The following is a 19,355-nucleotide window of genomic DNA, read 5'->3' as shown; positions in this document are numbered from 1 at the left end:
TTAAAATGGGACGAAAAAACATATCAGAGGTAGCAGAGATTTGATAATATCAACAGTAAAAAGTGCAGCTGTAGACATGGGAAACCATGTGGGTATCATAAAGGAGTTAAGTAAGGTGACTCGGATAAAACACCTTCACTGGATTCCCCTAGGGTATCTTGCTCAGGCAGCTTCTGCCCAGAGCGCTAGCCCTCCTCTCCTGCGCAGGCGCCCTAGGACCGACTTCTCCCTCCAGTAAATTGACGAAAAACTTTGGGAAACGAAACCTGGGCCAGAGCAAAGAGATGACACTTTAAACCTTGGAACCCTGATGGAGTCTTTATTCCACTTCCCCATGCTGACTGCATGGCCGGTTACAGGAGTAGCTCACCTGCGGGGAGACCACAGTCGTGGAGGCTGCGAGCGGCAAGGCGCGGCCCTGCAGGCTCCGTAGAGCGCTTCCCCGCACGCCGGTCACCGCCTGGCCCGGGAGCACCCGCGCGCGAATCTTCTCTCCATTCAGAGTACAGCCTGGTCCTTCCACCATCTCTGTAGCCGGCACTGCTCGCAGGCCCTGGTGAGAACACTGCTATGCAACTCGACCTCTGCGCGGGCACTGACTGCTCGCAGAGGAAATTCAAATCTCGCGCGCGGCTGGCCCCGCCCAGGCCCGGCCCAGGCCCGGGCCCGGCCTAGGCCCCGCCCGAACAGCGTCCTAGCTGTTAGGGTGGCTCCCTACGGCGCATGCGCTGTGGCTCACCCCCGTCCTAGGTCTTGCTATGGGTTTATTAAGAAAACGCAAATGCGCGTGGGGCGTGGGACGTGGAGGACAACTAACTAGGCTGGCCTGTAAAAGCAGAGGAAATTGGGACTTGGAAAGTTCTGAATGTATTTTCTGTGCGTTAAAGTTTTGCCCTTGTCTTTGAGCTACTTAGTATACACACATTTTCTGATCTGGTCCTCTTAATCTGTACTTGTCTGGGACAGGACAGATAGGTCACAGACAATCTAGTTTTTGGCCTTGTTTTTGGTATGTTATATTTGGACGTGGGTGGGATGAGAGAAACGAAGAGGAGGGTTTTTGGAACAAACAGCAGAATATATTCTAGTGTCTATGTTTAAAAACTCCATTATTAGTTAAGTGAGCCCTACCCAAGTCCATGCACCCATTTTGTTAGGCGACGCCCCAAGATGAAAGCTATTTGAAATTGCTTTGTTAAAGATAGAGCTTCATATAAATTTGAGGGTAATGCGTAGCTTTTCAAATTTACCCACAACCCTAACCAAAGATGCATACATACATATAAATCTATGAAGTTTTTGACTCCATATTGCTTTATAAATTATAAAGTGTATTCTTTTTTGAAAACTGAAATACAACACATTAAAACAGAATGTCAATTTCTAAGTGATTTCATAAGCATAGCACCACACTGCAGTTAAACCAGGAGAGCATATACACAGGTGGTTGCTGACTTAGGATAACTCAGCGTAACAGTGTTTTGACTGTATGATGGTGCAAAAGTGACACGCACTCAGTAGAAACTGTACTTTGAGTACTCATACAGCCATTCTGTTTTCAATTTTCAGTACAGTAGTCAATAAACTATTTGACACTTCGTTATAAAATATGCTTTGTGTTAGGTGATTTTTCCCAACTGTAGGCTAATGTAAGTGTTCTGAGCACATTTAAGGAGGGCCTTGTGAAGCTATGATGTTTGGTAGGTTAGATGTATTCAAGGCATTTTCGACTGACTTACTGTATTTTCAGTTTACAACGGGTTTATCAGGACATAACCCCATCATAAGTTGAGGAGCATCTGTATACTAGAGACTTGCATTTGAATATACTGAAGACTTGACTTTGAAATTTTGAAAAGTGTTAAATCTTTCTCTTTGCAGGGAGAGATTAGTGGTCAAAAGTTGGCTGGATCAATTTCAGGACAATTTGTACTTTACTCCCTTGTTCAATTCAATAATCTCTGTCCTTTGATGGAGAAAAGTCCTATATACCTTTTCCTCTTTCAGAGTTGTATTAGTTATTTATTGTTACCTCATAAATTATTCCATTTGTTATTTCAAAATTTCTGTGGGTCAGGAATTTGGCAATAGTCTAACTAGCCAGGGTCATCCTGGCTCAGCATTTCCCAAGAGGTTACAGTTAAAATATTAGCCAGGGCTAAAGTGCCCTAAAGGCTTTTTGTAGCTACAAGATCCACTTCTGAGATCAGTGACTTTCATGGCTGTTGGCAGGAGACCTCAGTTTCTCACTTCGTATGTCTCTCTACAGTGCTGCTTGGCTCTTCTCACGAAATGGCGGCTGAGCATGTGATCCAAGAGAGAAGTCAAGGAGAAAGCTGCAATGCCGTTTATTACTTATTACTTTATTACAATAAAGGTAATATATACCTTTATTACCTAGTTGGTAACTTACTCCTTATTCCATTCATTAGAAGCCAGTCATTAAATACAGTTCATACACAAGGGGAAGGGAATTTAGCTGTGATTTGAAAGGAGGGATATCAAAGAGTTTGTGGACAAATTTAAAAAATATCAACCTGTTCATTTATCTGATTCATCTCATTTCTCTTTAAGGTGTTGGGTACTGTGCGCATTTGGGTCAAATACTATCTTTAATTAGTAAGAGATGGGGACTGACACTGAAGGTATTAAGAGATTTCACTGGTGTGACTGAAAGGCCGAGTCAGGTTTTGTTTTTTGTTTTGTTTTGTTGGCTGGAGTGCGGTGGCATGACCTTGGCTCACTGCAACTTCCACCTCCCGGGTTCAAGCGATTCTCTTGCCTCAGTCTCCCAAGTAGCTGGGATTACAGGCACCTACCACCACACCTGGCTAATTTTTGTATTTTTAGTGGAAACGGAGTTTCACCATGTTGGCCAGACTGGTCTTGAACTCCTGACCTCAAGAGATCCACCCACCTCAGCCTCCCAAAGTGCTGGGATTACAGGCATAAGCCCCTGCACCCGGCCCAGATTTTGTTTATATGTGACTAGCCTCTGAGTCCTTTGGTATATCTCTTTGCTCTCGCTTCTTACATCTGATCAAAAGCAAACTTGCATACGCTGTGTATCTACAGTGTCTGTAAAAAGACTCCCCACATCATTGCAAGCAAGCCTACCCTGGTGCAGACCCTTGCTGCATTTCAGCTGGACTATGGCACGATCCTGCTAACGGCCATCCTCCTTGCATTTTCTCTTGTGCACTCTTACCAGAGGAACCTTCACAATTTCTTAAGTATAATTTACTAATTCTAACAAATTTACTAAATTTATTAAATTGTGCTCTTTGATAACTCTCTCTCTGTATATATATATATATATGTGTATATATATATATATATATATATATGTCATTCATGTTTTCCAAAACTCACTTTCTTCATATGGACAATAAATAATATTTCTTCTGTACACCTGCATATGATTGCTCTAATTTCCATACACAACATAGCTTATGTGAAAGCACTTTGAAAACTATGAAATACTCTACAAAAATAAGATAAATTGTACCTACCATTCCCAGAATATACGTTGTACTTTTTTTTTTGGCTCATGCTATTATTCTCACTGTTTTTTTTAGTTTGTTTGTTTTGTTTTGTTTTTGTTTTTGTTTTTGGTTTCTGAGACAGAGTCTAGCTCTATCTCCCAGGCTCGAGTGTAGTGGTGTGATCTCAGCTCACTGCAACCCCTGCCTTCCTGGTTCAAGCAATCCTCCCACCTCAGCCTCTCGAGTAACTGGGATTACAGGCACCCACCACCATGTCCAGGTAATTTTTGTATTTTTAGTAGAGACGGGGTTTTGCCAAGTTGGCCAGGCTGGTCTCGAACTTCTGACCTTAGGTGATCCACCCACCTCGGCCTCCCAAAGTGCTGGGTTTACAGGCATGAGCCGCCATCCCTGGCCTATTCTCACCTTTTTAATACCTCCTCTTTTTCCCAGTTTGTTGAAGTTCTCTCAACTTTTTTTCTTTTCCTTTGAGATGGAGTCTCACTCTGTCACCCAGGCTGGAGTGCAGTAGCACGATCTCGGCTCACTGCAACTTCCACCTCCCGGGTTCAAGTGATTCTCCTGCATCAGCCTCCCAAGTAGCTGGGACTACAGGCATGCACCAACACAACCAACTAATGTTTGTATTTTTAGTAGAGTCAGGGTTTCACCATATTGGCTAGGATGGTCTCAATCTCTTAATCTCATGATCCTTCTGCCTTAGCCTCCCAAAGTGCTGGGACCACCATGCCTAGTTAAGTTTTTCCAACTTTTAAGCCCCAGTTTTATGGATATCCTCTAAAAAACTTTATTGATACAGTCAGAATTAACCTCATATCTTCTGAAGTTAGTTCTTCCAAAGAACTTACCAAAGTTACCTTGTGGTAAAGTAATTTGTGTACATTTTGGTCTCCTTCTAAACTAGACTCCTATTCCTTAAAGACAGAAGAGATGTTCATCTTTACACTTCCCATAGCAGCCGGGATGCTTTTTTTTGTATATAATAGATATTCAACAAATATTTGTTTAATTGAATGATTATTACTAACTTAAGGTTGAAAAATTGGACCATCTGTTCCCAGAGGCCTTTACTGTCATTCTTTTGAATACAGATTTGATGTTTTCAAAGGTCTCTTTTAAACTAAATGTTATGGAAAATTAGTAATACATTAAGTTACTCTGTGACACGCTTTCTTTATTAGAGCAACAAGCCAGTAATCTTGATGTATTCCCAAGGAAATAAGACCAACCGTATGTGCAGTCATTTGTGTACATTACAGTCATTCGTCACTCAATGACGGGATGCATTCCGAGAAATTTGTCATGAGGCAGCTTTGACATTGTGTGAACATCATGGAATGCACTTTTACAAACACAGAGGGGACAGTCTACTGCTTAGCTAGACTACGTGGTATAGTCTATTGCTCCCGGGCTACAAACCTTTACAACGTGTTACTGTGCTGAATACTGTAAGCAATTTTAGCACAATGGTATTTGTGTTTCTCCACATATCTAAACATAGAAAAGGTACAGTAAAAACACAGTATAAAAGATTTAAAAATGGTACACCTCCATAGGATACTTTTTATGAATGGAGCTTAGAGGACTGGAAGTTGCTCTGGGTGAGTCAGTGAGTGAGTGGTGGGTGAATGGGAAGGCCTAGGATACTGCTATACACAACTGTAGACTTTATAAACACAGTACACTTAGGCTACATTACATTTCTAAAAAGTATTTTTCTTTCTTCAGTAATAAATTAACCTTAGCTTACTGTAACTTTTTTACTTTGTAAACTTTTTAAACTTTTTGACTCTTTTGTAATAGCACTCAATTTAAAACATAAACACATCGTACAGCTGTACAAAACTATTTTCTTTATATCCTTATTCTATAAGTTTTATTGTATTTAATTTTTTTTTTTTTTTTTACCTGTAAGCTTTTTGAAAAAATGAAGACACAAACACACACATTAGCTTAAGCCTACACGGGATCAGGATCATCAATATCACTGTCTTCCACCTCTACATCTTGTCCCACTGGAAAGTCTTCGGGGACAATAACACGCATGGAGCTGTCATCTCTTATAGCAATGCCTTCTGGAATACCTCCTGAAGGGCTTGCCTGAGACTGTTTCATGGTTAACCTTTTTTTTAAATAAGTACAAGGGGTAAATTCTAAAATAATAATAAAATGCACAGTATAGTATATATAAAAAGCAGCAACATAGTCAATTATTATCATTATCAAATATTATGTACTGTACATAATTGTTTACATGACAGCAGTGCAGTAGGTTTCTTCACACCAGCATCACCACAAACATGAGTAATGTATTGCACTGTGATGTTAGGATAGCTACGATGACATCACTAGGCAATAGCTGCATTACAGTCTTCTGGGACCACCGTAGGATATGTGGCCCATTGTTTATCAAAATATTGTCACACAACACATGACTGCATTTTGTATGTATTTGTCTTCACAATAACCCTGTATAGTAGTCAGGGAAGATATTAGCTTTAGTATTTTACAGATGAAGAAACAGTTTCATTTCAGGTTAGTCGTTATTAAGATAACCTACATTTTTTTGGTCCTGGATCAGTACTTTTTTCACTAACAACACAGGTAAGTGTTGATGAAATAAAAATTTCCAAAACATTGGGAAAGATAGCTTTCTTCAAGACCTCAAATAAGCAATATACAGCACATAAATACATAATACTAGTGGAAAAAGCATTGAAAGGGATAACAATTTGCCAAAAGGAGATGGATGGGAGCTAAAAATATAAATTTTACTTCCAATGATTTTATTAATAAAAAAATATACTTCATGCTTGCTCTGTCTGGGGCACAGAGCCAGGCCCTGGGGTACAATATGACATAGAGGAGTCTTTGTACACAAAGATGTTAGAGATACAGGTGTTCAAAAATGTAACAAAAGGAAAAGAATTTCATACTATGTGCAGAAAATGATACAGATACTAGGAGAATTCATCGAAGGAACCGATCGCTCAGAAGCAACGTAATCTAACAAATATGATCAGAGAAGGGATGGAAGCTAAGAGGGTTCCCATCAGAAGTGGGGACCCTAGGGAAGTAGAAAAGTCAATTAAGGGAATTCTAAGCATGTAGAATGTGGAAAAATTTGTGATGTAATTTGGGCACAATGATTAAAGCAGAAGTGTCAGGTAGGTAAGTAATGGTAGATGACACTGAAAAAATTCCTAGGAACTATGCTGTCAAGAACAGAAATCAAGGAAAGTAGAACTCATTTTCCTGAGATAATACGCAGCCAGTGAAATTTTTTAACAAGTGTAGGGATCCCAAACCCACAAATTCACAAAACTTCTTACTGAATTTGAAACCCAGATTTAGTATGGAAATATTTAATACATTTACTAACCAGAATCCAGGGCTGCATTTTAGGCTATGAAGAGCTGTGGTCTGGGCCCCCTATCTGCTTATTCTTAGTAAGGAATAGATGGATCTCACAGTTGCTCATAGTAAGTGGGTAGAGTTTCCTGCACAATGCTGAGTTCTTAACACTTTGAAGAGTCCTTAGTACAAAATTCCTCTGTTTTCTCTAATAATAATCCCAGAGGCTTACTTAGTGCTTTCATGAACCAGGAAAGGTTCGGAGTGTTTTGCAAATATTGACTATTTTTAATCTATTTTTATTTTTTTAGAGACAGGGTCTCACTTTGCCACTTAGGCTGAAGTGCAGTGATGCAATCATATTTCACTGCAGCCTTGAACTCCTGGGCTCAAGTGAACCTCCTACCTCAGTTTCCTGAGCTGCTGGGACTACAGGCACTCACCACCTTGCCTTGCTAATTTGAAAAATACATATTTTTTTAGAGATAGGGTCTTGCTGTGTTGTCCAGGCTGGTCTAGAACTCCCGACTTCAAATGATCCTCCCGCCTTGGTCTGCCAAAGTCCTGGGATTATAGCCATAAGCCATGGAACATGGCCCAAATATTGACTCTTAGTCCTTACAGTAACCTTCTGAGGTTGGGACTATTATTGCTATCCTAAATTTACAAATGAAAGATCTGAGGCATGGAGCGGTGAAGCCACTTTCTCAAGGTTACAGAGTTAGGATTCAACCAGGCAAGCTGTAGTCTTAGCCAAATATTTTCAGCAACATCAATTATGTGACCCTGGCTCTCAACCAAATATGTTTAGCAACAGCCTAAAAAAAAGAAGGTGGTTTAAAAGAAAAGAAAACATTTTAGTCAGCCTTATATGGGAACTAACGATAATCTAAAAGTCTTCTTTTAGCATATTATGTTTTCACGTATTTCAGACAACAAAACTTTGTTTATACCCTTCTTCCAGTGTCTGTGGGCAGATTTTTAGCTGGAGTGATAAAAGTATAGCATGGGGGAAATGCCTTTAATTTTGGCGTTTTACATAAATTACCTGAATATATTTAAAAGGTACAGAGATAGCATCCATCCTCTCTCAGCACCCTCTTAATTTGAGCTTTGAAGTGAGGAAACCTCATTAGCAAGCATTTTATGCAGGTGTTTTCAGTGGTATTTACTAAAGAGTCTCCAGTTTCTAAACATTTAAGAGAAACTTTAACATTCAGCTATCAGAAGAATAATAAAATGCACAGCAACGGAAACCATTTTGACACTTTTATTGTTTGGAGCATACACCAAATGTTGGGACTTTGCAAATCAGTGTTTTTGTTACACAGTGAAGGCTGGAAGTGCCCAGGTGACAGTTTTCTGCCTGCAAAGTAAAAATCTAAATTGCAAAATCAACCATGCCCTCCTGATACAGGAAACTGCTCTGACATACCTAGCCTTTTCATAGTGTTGTGAAATCTATGATCGCAGTGTTTAATTCTAGCTTTCTTTTGCCAAATTCTTGGTGGAAGAGATGTTTTTTCCAATTTTTAAAAATTCAAACATATTAAGAAAACTAGCTTCTGAGTTTGGAAAAAATAACTAAATAGTGACAAAATACAAACTAATTTCTTTTTGAGGGGTTCTCTCCATGTAAGAGAATGGGAGAATTAATTTCTTTTCTATTTTAAAATAGAAAAGCAAGTTATCACCCGTTCATATTTTGGAGCAACACTCTTCCTCAGTTTCAGCCACCAGAGAGTGTATTCAAGTTGAGGCATGAAACCCACCATTTACTCCATCATTCCAAAAACGATTATTGTACAACTAATATGTTCCAGGAAGAGGGTTAAACCCTTAAAAACAGATAATGGTCAGAGATCTAAACAACTCACAGCCTAGTGCCAGGAAAGGAGGAAATAAACACTAGCTCTCTAATTAAGGTAACGTGCTCAAAGTGTACATGAGAAAGTAACCTAGATTCTCAGACATCTAAGCTGGCTCCCAAAGAGAAGTAAGTAAAAGTTCATCAGATGAACAACAGAAGGTCTTTTCTAGGTGGATGGAGGAAAAGATATTTACAGAGCCAGGAGACGTGAGGGAACCTCATATTCAGGGGAACTGCAAGAATATACAGAGGACAAGAGGATGGAAAGAGAGGGCAGCCAGAAAATTGGCAAGACAGAGAAATAACCAAGAGAAATGAGCAAAGCCCAATTGTGAGTAATCTAATATGATATATTAAGAAATGTGAATATTGTTTTGAAAATAATAGGCAACAAATAATTCTATGCAGGAAAGTGACATGATTGGATTTGCTTTTTTAAAAGATCACGAGAACAGGATAAAGGAAGGAGTCTTGGCCAGGAGCAATATTGCCCCTCAGGTGACATTTGGTCACAACTAGGGAATGGGGATGTGCTACTGATGTCTAAGGAGCACATGGCAGGGATGCTGCTAAATATCTTACAATGCAGAGGACAAGCCACCATCACAAGGAATTATCCAGGCAAACATGTCAATTGTGCCAAGGTTGAGAACCCCTGGGGTGGTTGACAGAATAGGGGCCTCCAAAAAGTATTCAAGTGCTAATTTCTGGAACCTGTAAATATGTTTCCTCATGTGACACAAGGACTCTGCATGTGTGATTAAATTGCAGATTTTGAGATGGGGGATTATCCTGCATTGTCCCGGTGGGTTCAATATAATCACAAGGGTCCTTAGAAAAGGGAGACAGGAGGGTCAAAGACAGAAAAGCTGACGTGAAAACAGAAGCAGAGTTAGTGAAGGAAGGTGGTGATGCTATGCTGATGCCTTTGAAGAAGGATGAAGAAGCCACCATCCAAGGAACACCAGTGACCTGGGCCAGCCAGAAAGGGCAAGGAAACCGATTCTCCCTCATTGCCTCCAGGGGGAACCAGCCCTACTGATTCTTTCACTCCAGGCCAGTGAGGCTGATGTTGAGCTTTTGACCTCCAGGACAGTAAGAGAAAAAATTTGTGGTGGTGTAACCCACTGAATTTGTGATAATTTGTTCCATCAGCGATAGGAAACTAATATATCTGGTTTAGAGAGGAATAGATCAGAAGCAAATCCTAAAACAGGATACACAGTAAGGAGGTTTAACAGTGAGGAGTAACAGTATTGCCAGGCACTTATCTTAGCACTGGAGCTACAATAGTGGTCAATACAGAAAATAATAGTGATAATAATTCCGGCTCTCTTCAAGTATATAAGCTACTGAATCATACGAGGTTTTGTCGTACTCTAGAAAATAATCTCTTGTATAATGCTAATTTATTTTCCTCCTCCATCATATATCAGCTATTTTTTTCTATCCTGAACATGCATTTTTACTTTTGATTTATTTTTATCAACATTTTATACTATGATTTGTTCTTCCCCCCCAAATCCAAGGTAGTACCAATGTCGTAAAAATGTCCTCATACACACTGTTTTAATAAACTTTATAGTTTTATTATGCTAAATTGATTATTGTTTCCCTCATTCACTTGCATCCTTACAGCAGTTTTATTAATGCTATCATTGATGTGTCTTTCTCTAGAGGATAAGACTTCACCACACTGTTGTCAGGCCATTTGACTACCTTAGTCAATTGAATGTGAGTTCTCTTATCTGATCATAAATTTATGAGTGAGAAATGAAATGTTTATTTTTAGGCCAGGCATGGTGACTCACGCCTGTAATCCCAGCACTTTGGGAAGCCCAGGTGGTGGATCACCAGAGGTCAGGAGTTTGAGACCAGCCTGGCTAACTTGGTTAAACACTGTACTAAAAATACAAAAATTAGCTGGGCATGGTGGCGGGCGCCTGTAATCCCAGCTACTCAGGAGGCTGAGGAAGGAGAATCACTTGAACTCAGGAGGCATAAGTTGCAGTGAGACGAGATCGAGCCACCGCACTCCAGCCTGGGCAACAGAGTGAGATTTGAGACTCTGACTCAAAAAATAAATAAATAAATAAATACATACATACATAAAAGAGACTCCATCTCAAAAAAAAAAGTTTATTTTTGGAAGCCACTGAGACTTTGGGATGGTTTCTTATGCAGAAAACCTAGAAAACTTTGATTAAAACTTTTATGTTTACATTTAGGTCTTTTATGTATGGTGCCATTGTTATACACAGAATTCACAGTTATATACGTCTGTTTGTTCTTCCTTTTCAGTTTCATTGGTCTATCTGTTCTTGCTCCAGTTCAATACTATTTTTATGACAGTGGTATTATAATATGTCTTCATATCTTGGAAAATGAGTTCCCACTTTTAGTCTTTCTTTTCAAAATTATATTAGCTTTCTATGACTGTTTAAACTTCCAGGTTATATTTAGAATCAGTTTCATATTCCTCCTGAAATTTTTCTGAGATTTTAATTATAAATACATTAAATTTATAGATAAGTTTAAGAAAAAATTAATAGCTTCACAATGTTAATGTGTCTTCTTTTATTAAGGTCTCATTGGATTAAGTTTATTAATTTTGTAAGTTTCTCTGTGAAGGTGGTGTGCTTTATTGGCTTAATTCCTAGTTATTTCATAGATTGATATATTGAGTGCCATATTATTTTCTTTTGTATTTTTAATGTTTTAAATTGTGTAAGGCACTTGATTGCAATGTGAAAGGTGTACATGCAATTGGGGAAGAGAAAAACATATTAGCATTTCTATATATTAAAAATTTTTTTCTTTTTAAAAATATTTTAATTTTAAGGCAAGTAGTTCCTAATGGATTAATAAGTTAGCTCTATACTTATAATAATATATAATATTTATGAGGCACTGACTTTGTACTATGAATATTTAAGTGCTTTTCAAGTATAATTCACTTAATCCTTGCAGCATCCCAACTGATAAGTATTATTGTTGTTCTCATTTTACAGATGAGAAAGCTGAGGAAGAGAATGGATACGTAACTTGCCTAAATTCATACAGATAATGACACAACCAAGATTTGAGTCTGGGCAGTCTTGTTCTTATTACACCCCCAATGGTTTCTTCTTGCCCACTGCACAGCTAAAGCCAATGTATTGAGACAGCAGTGTTGTAGCAGAGAAAGAGTTTAATTATTGCAAGGCAGTTGAGCAGAAGGATGGGAGATGTTTCTCATATTTACCAACAGGTTGTAGTCTAGGATTTTTAAGGATAATTTGGTAGGCAAGGGGCTAGGGAACGGGTGCTGCTGATTGGTTGGGGATGAAATCATCAGAGCATCCAAATTGTCTTCTTGTGCTGAGTCCGTTTCTGGGTATGAATCACAGGTCCAGGTGGCATCAGTTGGTCTGCCTGAATGTAAAGTCTGAAAAATATCTCAAAAACCAATCAATAGTAATGTTATCTATAGGAGCAACAAGAGAAGTTACAAACCTAGTGACATCTGGCTACAGGACACCTGAGCAGTAAGGAATTATAGAAAAGCAAGCTAGGGAGCAATGGCTACTTTTTATTTAAATATGTCCACATCTTTGCAGAATTCCAGCCCCTCCCATAACCCTAACCCTGTAGCCTTTCAGTGTTCTTCCAAAGGCAGTTTCTGTCTCCAGAGGGGGTCAGTTTTGGGAGGGAATATTATCATCCTTGCTTCAAAGTTGAACTGAAAACTAAATTTCTTCCATACTTACCTTGGCCTACACCCAGAAATGAGTGAGAGCAATTAGCTTGTGAAGTTAGAAGCAAGATGGAGTCATTTAGGTTGGATTTTTCTCACTGTTATAATTTTTCCAAAGGTAGTTTTACTCTTAGCCTCTGCATTATATTGTATGTGAAGTAGATAATTGTAGCTAATAAATAAATAAATATCAGGGTCATAATAGGCTCATAAAATGAGTTTGCTTGCTTTTTAATTAATTTATTTTTTTTCAAGATAGTGTCTTACTCTGTCGCCCAGGCTGAAGTGCAGTGGTGCGATCTCAGCTCACTGCAACCTCTGCCTCCCAGATTCAAGTGATTCTCCTTCCTGAGCCTTAGAATAGCCGGGATTACAGGCACTCGCCACCATATCCTGCTAATTTTTGTATTTTTGTAGTGACAGAGTTTTACCATGTTGGCTAGGCTGGTCTCAAACTCCTGACCTCAAGTGATCCACCCGACTCGGCTTCCCAAGATGCTGGGATTACAAGCATGAGCCACCACACCCAACCTGTCTTGCTTTTTAAAAATAAGGATTATATATTTTTCAAAGTTGTATTTTTATTTTATTTTATTTATTATTACTATTATTATTTTTGTAGAAACAGGATCTTGTGATGTTGCCCAGGCTGGTCTCAAACTCCTGGCCTCAGGTGATCTTCTTGCCTCTGTCTCACAAAGCACTAGAATTATAGATAGGAGCCACCACGCCAAACCTAACAGTTTTATTTATTAATTTTTAGAGGAACTAATAGTTTGAGACTAGTGGTGTGGAAAAACACTAATAATTTTTAAAGTTTATCTTGTATCTAGAAATTTTACTTAACTCTTTTATTAGATACACTAATTTGGTTTTTCTCTTGGATTTTCTGTATAGAGAGCATCTTATCATCTACAAACAATGGCAGTCACATCTTTTCCTTTCCAATTCCTTTTTTTTTTGAAACAGGGTCTCACTCTGTCACCCAGGCTGGAGTGCAATGGCATCATCTCAGCTCACTGCAACCTCCTCCTCCCAAGTTCAAGTGATTCTCCTGCCTCAGCCTCCCTAGTAGCTGGAATTACAGGTGCGCACCACCATGCCCAGTTAATTTTTGTGTTTTTAGTAGAGACAGTGTTTCACCATATTGGCCTGGCTGGTCTTGAACTCCTGACCTCAGGTGTTCCACCTGCTTCAGCCTTCCAGAGTGCTGGGATTACAGGCATGAGCCACAGTGCCTGGCCATCCAATTCTTAAGGTCAGTAATTATTTTCTTTGTCTTATTGTGTTGGCCAGGGCCTTCAGTAGTATCTTGAACAGTAGTTGAGATATATGATATCTTTGTCTTGTTGAGTTAAAAATTTCTTCAGTAAGCACAATCTTGTTTTCTTTTTCTTAAAAAGTTAAATACTTTTTGTTTACTATAAGTGGTTCTAAGTGACTTAAGATGGGTCCCCTAGGTAGCCTCGGGATGGGGCTGGTCACCAGAAAGACTAAGGTGAGGGTTAGAGGGTTAGAACTTTTGACCTCACCCACTGACCTCTGGAAAGGGGCATGGAAATGAGATTAAGCTCCATGAAAACTCTTGAGCAACAGAGATTTGATGAGCTTCTGGATTGGTGAACACATCCAGGCCCTGAGGGAGTGGTGTCAGGAGAGTGTGTGCAGCCTCTCTGCACCCCTCCCCCAGTACCTTACTCTGAGTTGTGCCCTTTGTAATAAACCAGTAAAAGTGAGTTATCTGCCTTCCCGAGTTCTGTGAGCCTTTCTAGAAAATTATCAAGCATTCGGAGAAGGTCACAGGAATTCTTAATGTATAGCCATCAGAAAGTACAGGAGACCTGGGACTTGCAACTGGCATCTGGAGTTGGGGCAGTCTTGAGGGACTGAGCCCTTAAACTGTGGGATCTGCTCTAACTCTAGGTGGTTAGTATTAAAGTTGAATTAAATTGTTGAACTCCCAGTCAGTATCTGGAGAATCACACAATTGGTTGGTGTGAGAAACAAACCCCACACATTTAGTGCCAAAAGTATCCTGTGGATAGAAACAGATCATAAGACAAGTAAAGGACATCTCATTTGCTCCCAGTTTCCCTAGTTTTTCTTTTGTTTTGTATTAAATAAGTGTAAAATTATGTTAAATGCTTTATCTACATCTATTGAGATAATAAATTGTTCTCCTTTAGTCTTCTACTGTAATGAATTACATTGATAGAGCTTTGATCAGTAAACGTTTCTAGCATTCCTAGAATAAGCCTTACCTATTCACACTATATTCTTCTTAATACATTTTGAATTTATGTGGCTAATATTTTATTTATTATTTTTCCATCTGTTCAGAAGTGAATTATTTTTCTTTTTCTTTTATATTGTCCTTATCCAATTTTAATATCAGGGTACTAGTGATATAAAGTGACATGTACAGTCTCTTTCTTTTCATTTTTTTTTTTTTTTTTTTTGAGATGAAGTTTCACTCTTGTTATCCAGGCTGGAGTGCAATGATGCGATCTCAGTTCACTGCAACCTCCGCCTTCCAGGTTCAAGTGATTCTCCTGCCTCAGCCTCCTGAGTAGCTGGGATTACAGGCACCCAGGTAATTTTTTGTATTTTTAGTAGAGATGGGGTTTCACCATGTTGGACAGGCTGGTCCAAACTTCTGACATCAGGTGATCTGTCCACCTTGGTCTCCCAAAATGCTGGGATTACAGGCAGGAGCCAGCTCTCCAGGCTTCTTTTCTGTTTCTGGAAGAGCTTTTTTAAGATGCAGATTACCTGCTTTTTAAAATTTCATTTATCAAACGTTAAAAGGCCCTACTTCAACTAAGTATTAGGTATTTAATTAGCAAGGGTGAAAAGGAGGGATACCAAAGCTGTGCTGTGACATTCGCCACTCCTTCAGCGTCTGGATGTGTTCACCAATCCAGAAGCTCATCAAATTTCTGTTGCTCAGGAGTTTTTATGGATCCTAATCTCATTTCCATGCCCTTTTCTAGAGGTCAGTGGGCGAGGCCAAAGGTTCTAACCCTCTAACCCTCACCTTCGTCTTTCTAGTGACCATCCCCATCGTGAGGCTACCTAGGGACCCATCCTAAGTGGGTTATATTGTTTATATTATAAACAACATAATTGTTTACTATAAGTCACTTAGTATCACTTATAGTAAACAATTATAGTGACCAATTAAGTGATTTAGTGAGTTAAATATTTTCTGTAACTCATCATAAGATAGTGAACTTTAAAGCTTCACAGCAGAATTTTGAAATTCATGGTATTTGGCTGTTTTGGAAGGAATTAAGAACATTGGCACTTTTGTATGTTTGACTCATTTGATGTTTTGGTTGCCAACCATTTTGGAAGTCAGTTTCCCCCCAAATTCCTGACAGATTATTAATGCAAAAAGTCAAAGTAACTATGTCAACATAAGCTATGTTTTGATGGGTAAATTGAAAGACAAAAAAGGATGAGGTTCCAGAAGGCGATTACTGTAAAAATTGGATTTCTAATGAGGACTGCATTTGTTCCAGGGAGAAGAAATATCAAGCTAATCGTTCTTTTCAAAAAAATTTTAAGAAATTAAAAAAATTGTTTTTATTTTTATTTTGAGACAGGGCCTCGCTCTGACACCCAGGCTGGAGTGCAGTGACACAATCGTAGTTCAGTACAGCCTCAAACTCTCAGGCTCACCTCACCTCAGTCCTGAGGCGGGAGGATTGCTTGAGCCAGAGAGTTTGAAGCTGCATTGAACTATGATCAGCCTCCTGAGTAGCTGATGCTACATGCCACAATGCCTGGCTAAAAAAAAATTGTGGAACAGTTCTCACTATGTTGCTGAGGCTGATCTCAAACTGCTGGGCTCAAGCCATCCTGTCTCAGCCTCTCGAAGTGCTGGGATTATGAGCCACTGTGCCTGGCCTAATTATTCTTTAAAAATCAGAATTTCTACTTGAGGCAAAGGGGCCACTATTATCTTCATTGATAGAGTCTGGATGTGGAGGAAGTGTTTAGTAAGGAATTCCTCTCAAGAAACGAAACCTGAGAACAGAAATATTACTAGGTTTCATCTCAGGCAGAGATTATTATTTTAGACCAAGGACCAAGAGTTTTGAAATAATTTTACATGTGGATTCATTGTTGCTATTTTTAGTGATCACCAGTTCACATCATGAATAGCTGGAAAACTCTTAAGAGTAAACAAGCTGCATCCCTGTGTTTAGGGGCAGCAAGCCATTTGGAGAAATGGAAGCAAGGGACAGAGAAGAAGGTGGCAGCTGAGAGGTAGAGCAGAAACCAAGTTAAGTCCTGACTGCTACAAAGCAGAAGCAGGAACAGAAAAAGTCTTGTGCCTAAGAATGGACCTGGAGTTTTAAAAAACAGAAATGCCTGAATGATGTCTTTATGCCACATTATCTACTCTGTGGACGTTCCAAGTCGACTTGATTGTTTTAAGGCATGATTTGAAGCAAGGTAACACTGAAATTGATAGCTGTGCAATGACAGCAACAGATGGACTTTGCTAGCATGAAGCAATCAAAGGTGTGCAAAGTTTAAGCAAAATACTCAATCCTGAGCTTGACAGACCATATAGAAGCAGGTTATATCATTAACTAAAGGTCAGATATAAATATCGTGAGCTCGTTTAAGACAGTTGGCACACTCTAGCCTTCTCAATCATATTTACACACTTGGGAGATAACTTGTCAGCTATATGTATATTTATCCCTACCTATGTAACAGCACAAGTCCAACTTTCAGGAGGTGACTGAATGCAGTCTATTGTATAATGTCCTAATGAGAACACAGTAATTATAATGCAGTCAAATGGATTTATATTCCTATGGAACAGAAACTCAGTTTCAGCAGCCAAATAAAAGATCACTCACTTCTTGCCCAAAGTTTTAGTCAACCACCAAAATCAACAGAAAAACTCAGATGCATAAAATTTGTAGATGTTTTGGAACCCATTTTTTTTTTAAAGATAAGAACGATATTTAGAAATTGTTCATCTTACGCAGACGGGGTTCCTAGTTTAACCATTAAGCCTCAACAAAGATTCTTTGGCATTTTTTGATCTAATTATTATTGGCCTGTAATGAATTTGAACTACTGATTAAGCCACAATAGGTTCTATTTTGATTTTTTTTTATCTATTAGATTTGAAAGGTTTATCAGATCTAAACCTATGCAGCATTTAAAATTCAAGACTTTTTGCTTACTTGCTAAATACCGACACCTAGTTTTTTTTTTTTTCTGTTCCACTGGTTTCATTCATGAATCAATTGGAAGATGCTAAGGGAGGGGTGTGTGTGTGTGTGTGTGTGCGTGCGCGCGCACGCATGTACACGGACATGTTTTATAGTCCTTCAGGGGTAAGCACTCACCTTTACAAAATATTCTAATTTAGATTAGCAAAGCTGAGAAACAGCCCATTCTTTTCATTTATTATTGCTGCACTAGGGCATCCAGAGCCATATCCTAAATGCTGGCTGGAATTACTGTTTATCTTACATGTGGAAGTTTGCATCAGTAGACATTTATGTGACAGCTTGATTATAAAAGGTTTTGATTAATTCCTCAGCATATGCATGTTAGAACTTGATTCTGAGGTTGCGTGCTAATGTGAAAGGGATTAGCACTGCAAATTTAAAACTCTCCTTAAGAAAAGGGTTAAGCATAACTTCAGCTCAGACAGAAAAGGCCAAGGCAGTTACAGAAACATATTTACAGAGATTCCAGATATGGAAATAATTTTGTAGAAATTTCACCTTGGGAATGTCTTTCAAACTATGTAAGAAGTTGAGTTGTTTTACAAAAGGGCAGTCAACAATGTTCTTCAGGATAGCCTGGACTTAATGTCTCATTTTAGAAAAAGTAGTGGTATTTCAAAGAAAGGGAAACACTACTCAGACAATTTCTGGTTACCAAAACCAGAAATCATCTGCTGCATAGTGGGGGAAAGTCCGCACTGAATTCTTTGCAGGATAAAATAGTAAGCTTTGGCCGGGGCATGGCTCACGCCTGTAGTCCCAGCACTTTGGGAGACCCAGGAGGGTGGATCACAAGGTCAGGAGATCGAGACCATCTCGGCTAACACGGTGAAACCCCATCTGTACTAAAAATACAAAAAATTAGCCGGGCATTGTGGCGGGCGCCTGTAGTCCCAGCTACTGGGGAGACTGAGGCAGGAGAATGGCGGGAACCCGGGAGGCGGAGCTTGCAGTGAGCAGAGATCGCGCCACTGTACTCCAGTCTGGGAGACAGAGCGAGACTCCGTCTCAAAAAAAAAAAAAAAAAAAAAAAGATTGTAACCTTTAAAGTGTATTCTTCAGAGAAACTATTCTAGAAGAGGGGAAAATGGAAAAATGTAACTCAGGCAGAAGTTTGAATATGGTTTCTGATAGACTCACGAATTTCCTTTCTTTTTTGGTATTAGTTAGAGATTATGTTCTACTGACTGTAAAATAAACACAACTTTGTTGGCTTAACCATGTAGGGGTTTCCTTTTCTCACATACAAAGTCTGGATACAGGTCAGTGAGATTGGTGTAGTGGCTTCATGAGGTCATCAATATCCTGGACTTAATTAATCTTTTGCTCCTTCCTCTTCATGATGACTTCATGGTTGTAAGGTGTTATTCTCCATCAGTAACCTCCTTTCTCTATTCGAGGCAGGAAGAATAAGAAAGTTATGAGGTGGAAGGACAGGTGCCCATGTGAGGCAGACAAAACGGCAGAGGAATTCCTGGCAGAGTTCAGCTAATTTCATTGACCAAACCTTTGCTGAAACAGAGCCGGAGAGATAGGTGTGGGTTTTGTTTTGGTTCTTGTTGCATTGCTAATAAAAATAAAATGAGGGTCCTTTTAATAAAAACAGAAATAGGATTCTTTTAGTA

General features: G+C 39.1%; 1 protein-coding gene across 3 annotated transcripts in view; it reads right to left on the bottom strand.

The window, feature by feature from the left end:
• Window positions 1-639, bottom strand: part of NEIL3 (nei like DNA glycosylase 3) — a 52,994-nt gene extending 52,355 nt beyond the window's left edge. For all 3 annotated transcript variants that reach the window (XM_008000330.3, XM_008000331.3, XM_008000333.3), the window contains exon 1: window positions 371-639. In XM_008000330.3, coding sequence (XP_007998521.3) covers window positions 371-526 — 156 coding nt within the window. In that variant the 5' untranslated portion in view covers window positions 527-639. The remainder of the gene's footprint in view (window positions 1-370) is intronic.
• Window positions 640-19,355: the final 18,716 nt, after the last annotated feature.

Source organism: Chlorocebus sabaeus, chromosome 7, assembly GCF_047675955.1.
Source record: "Chlorocebus sabaeus isolate Y175 chromosome 7, mChlSab1.0.hap1, whole genome shotgun sequence".
Lineage (NCBI taxonomy): Eukaryota > Metazoa > Chordata > Mammalia > Primates > Cercopithecidae > Chlorocebus > Chlorocebus sabaeus.
The sequence above is the reverse complement of the archived record's forward strand: the minus strand, read 5'-3'. Positions and strand labels throughout refer to the sequence as shown.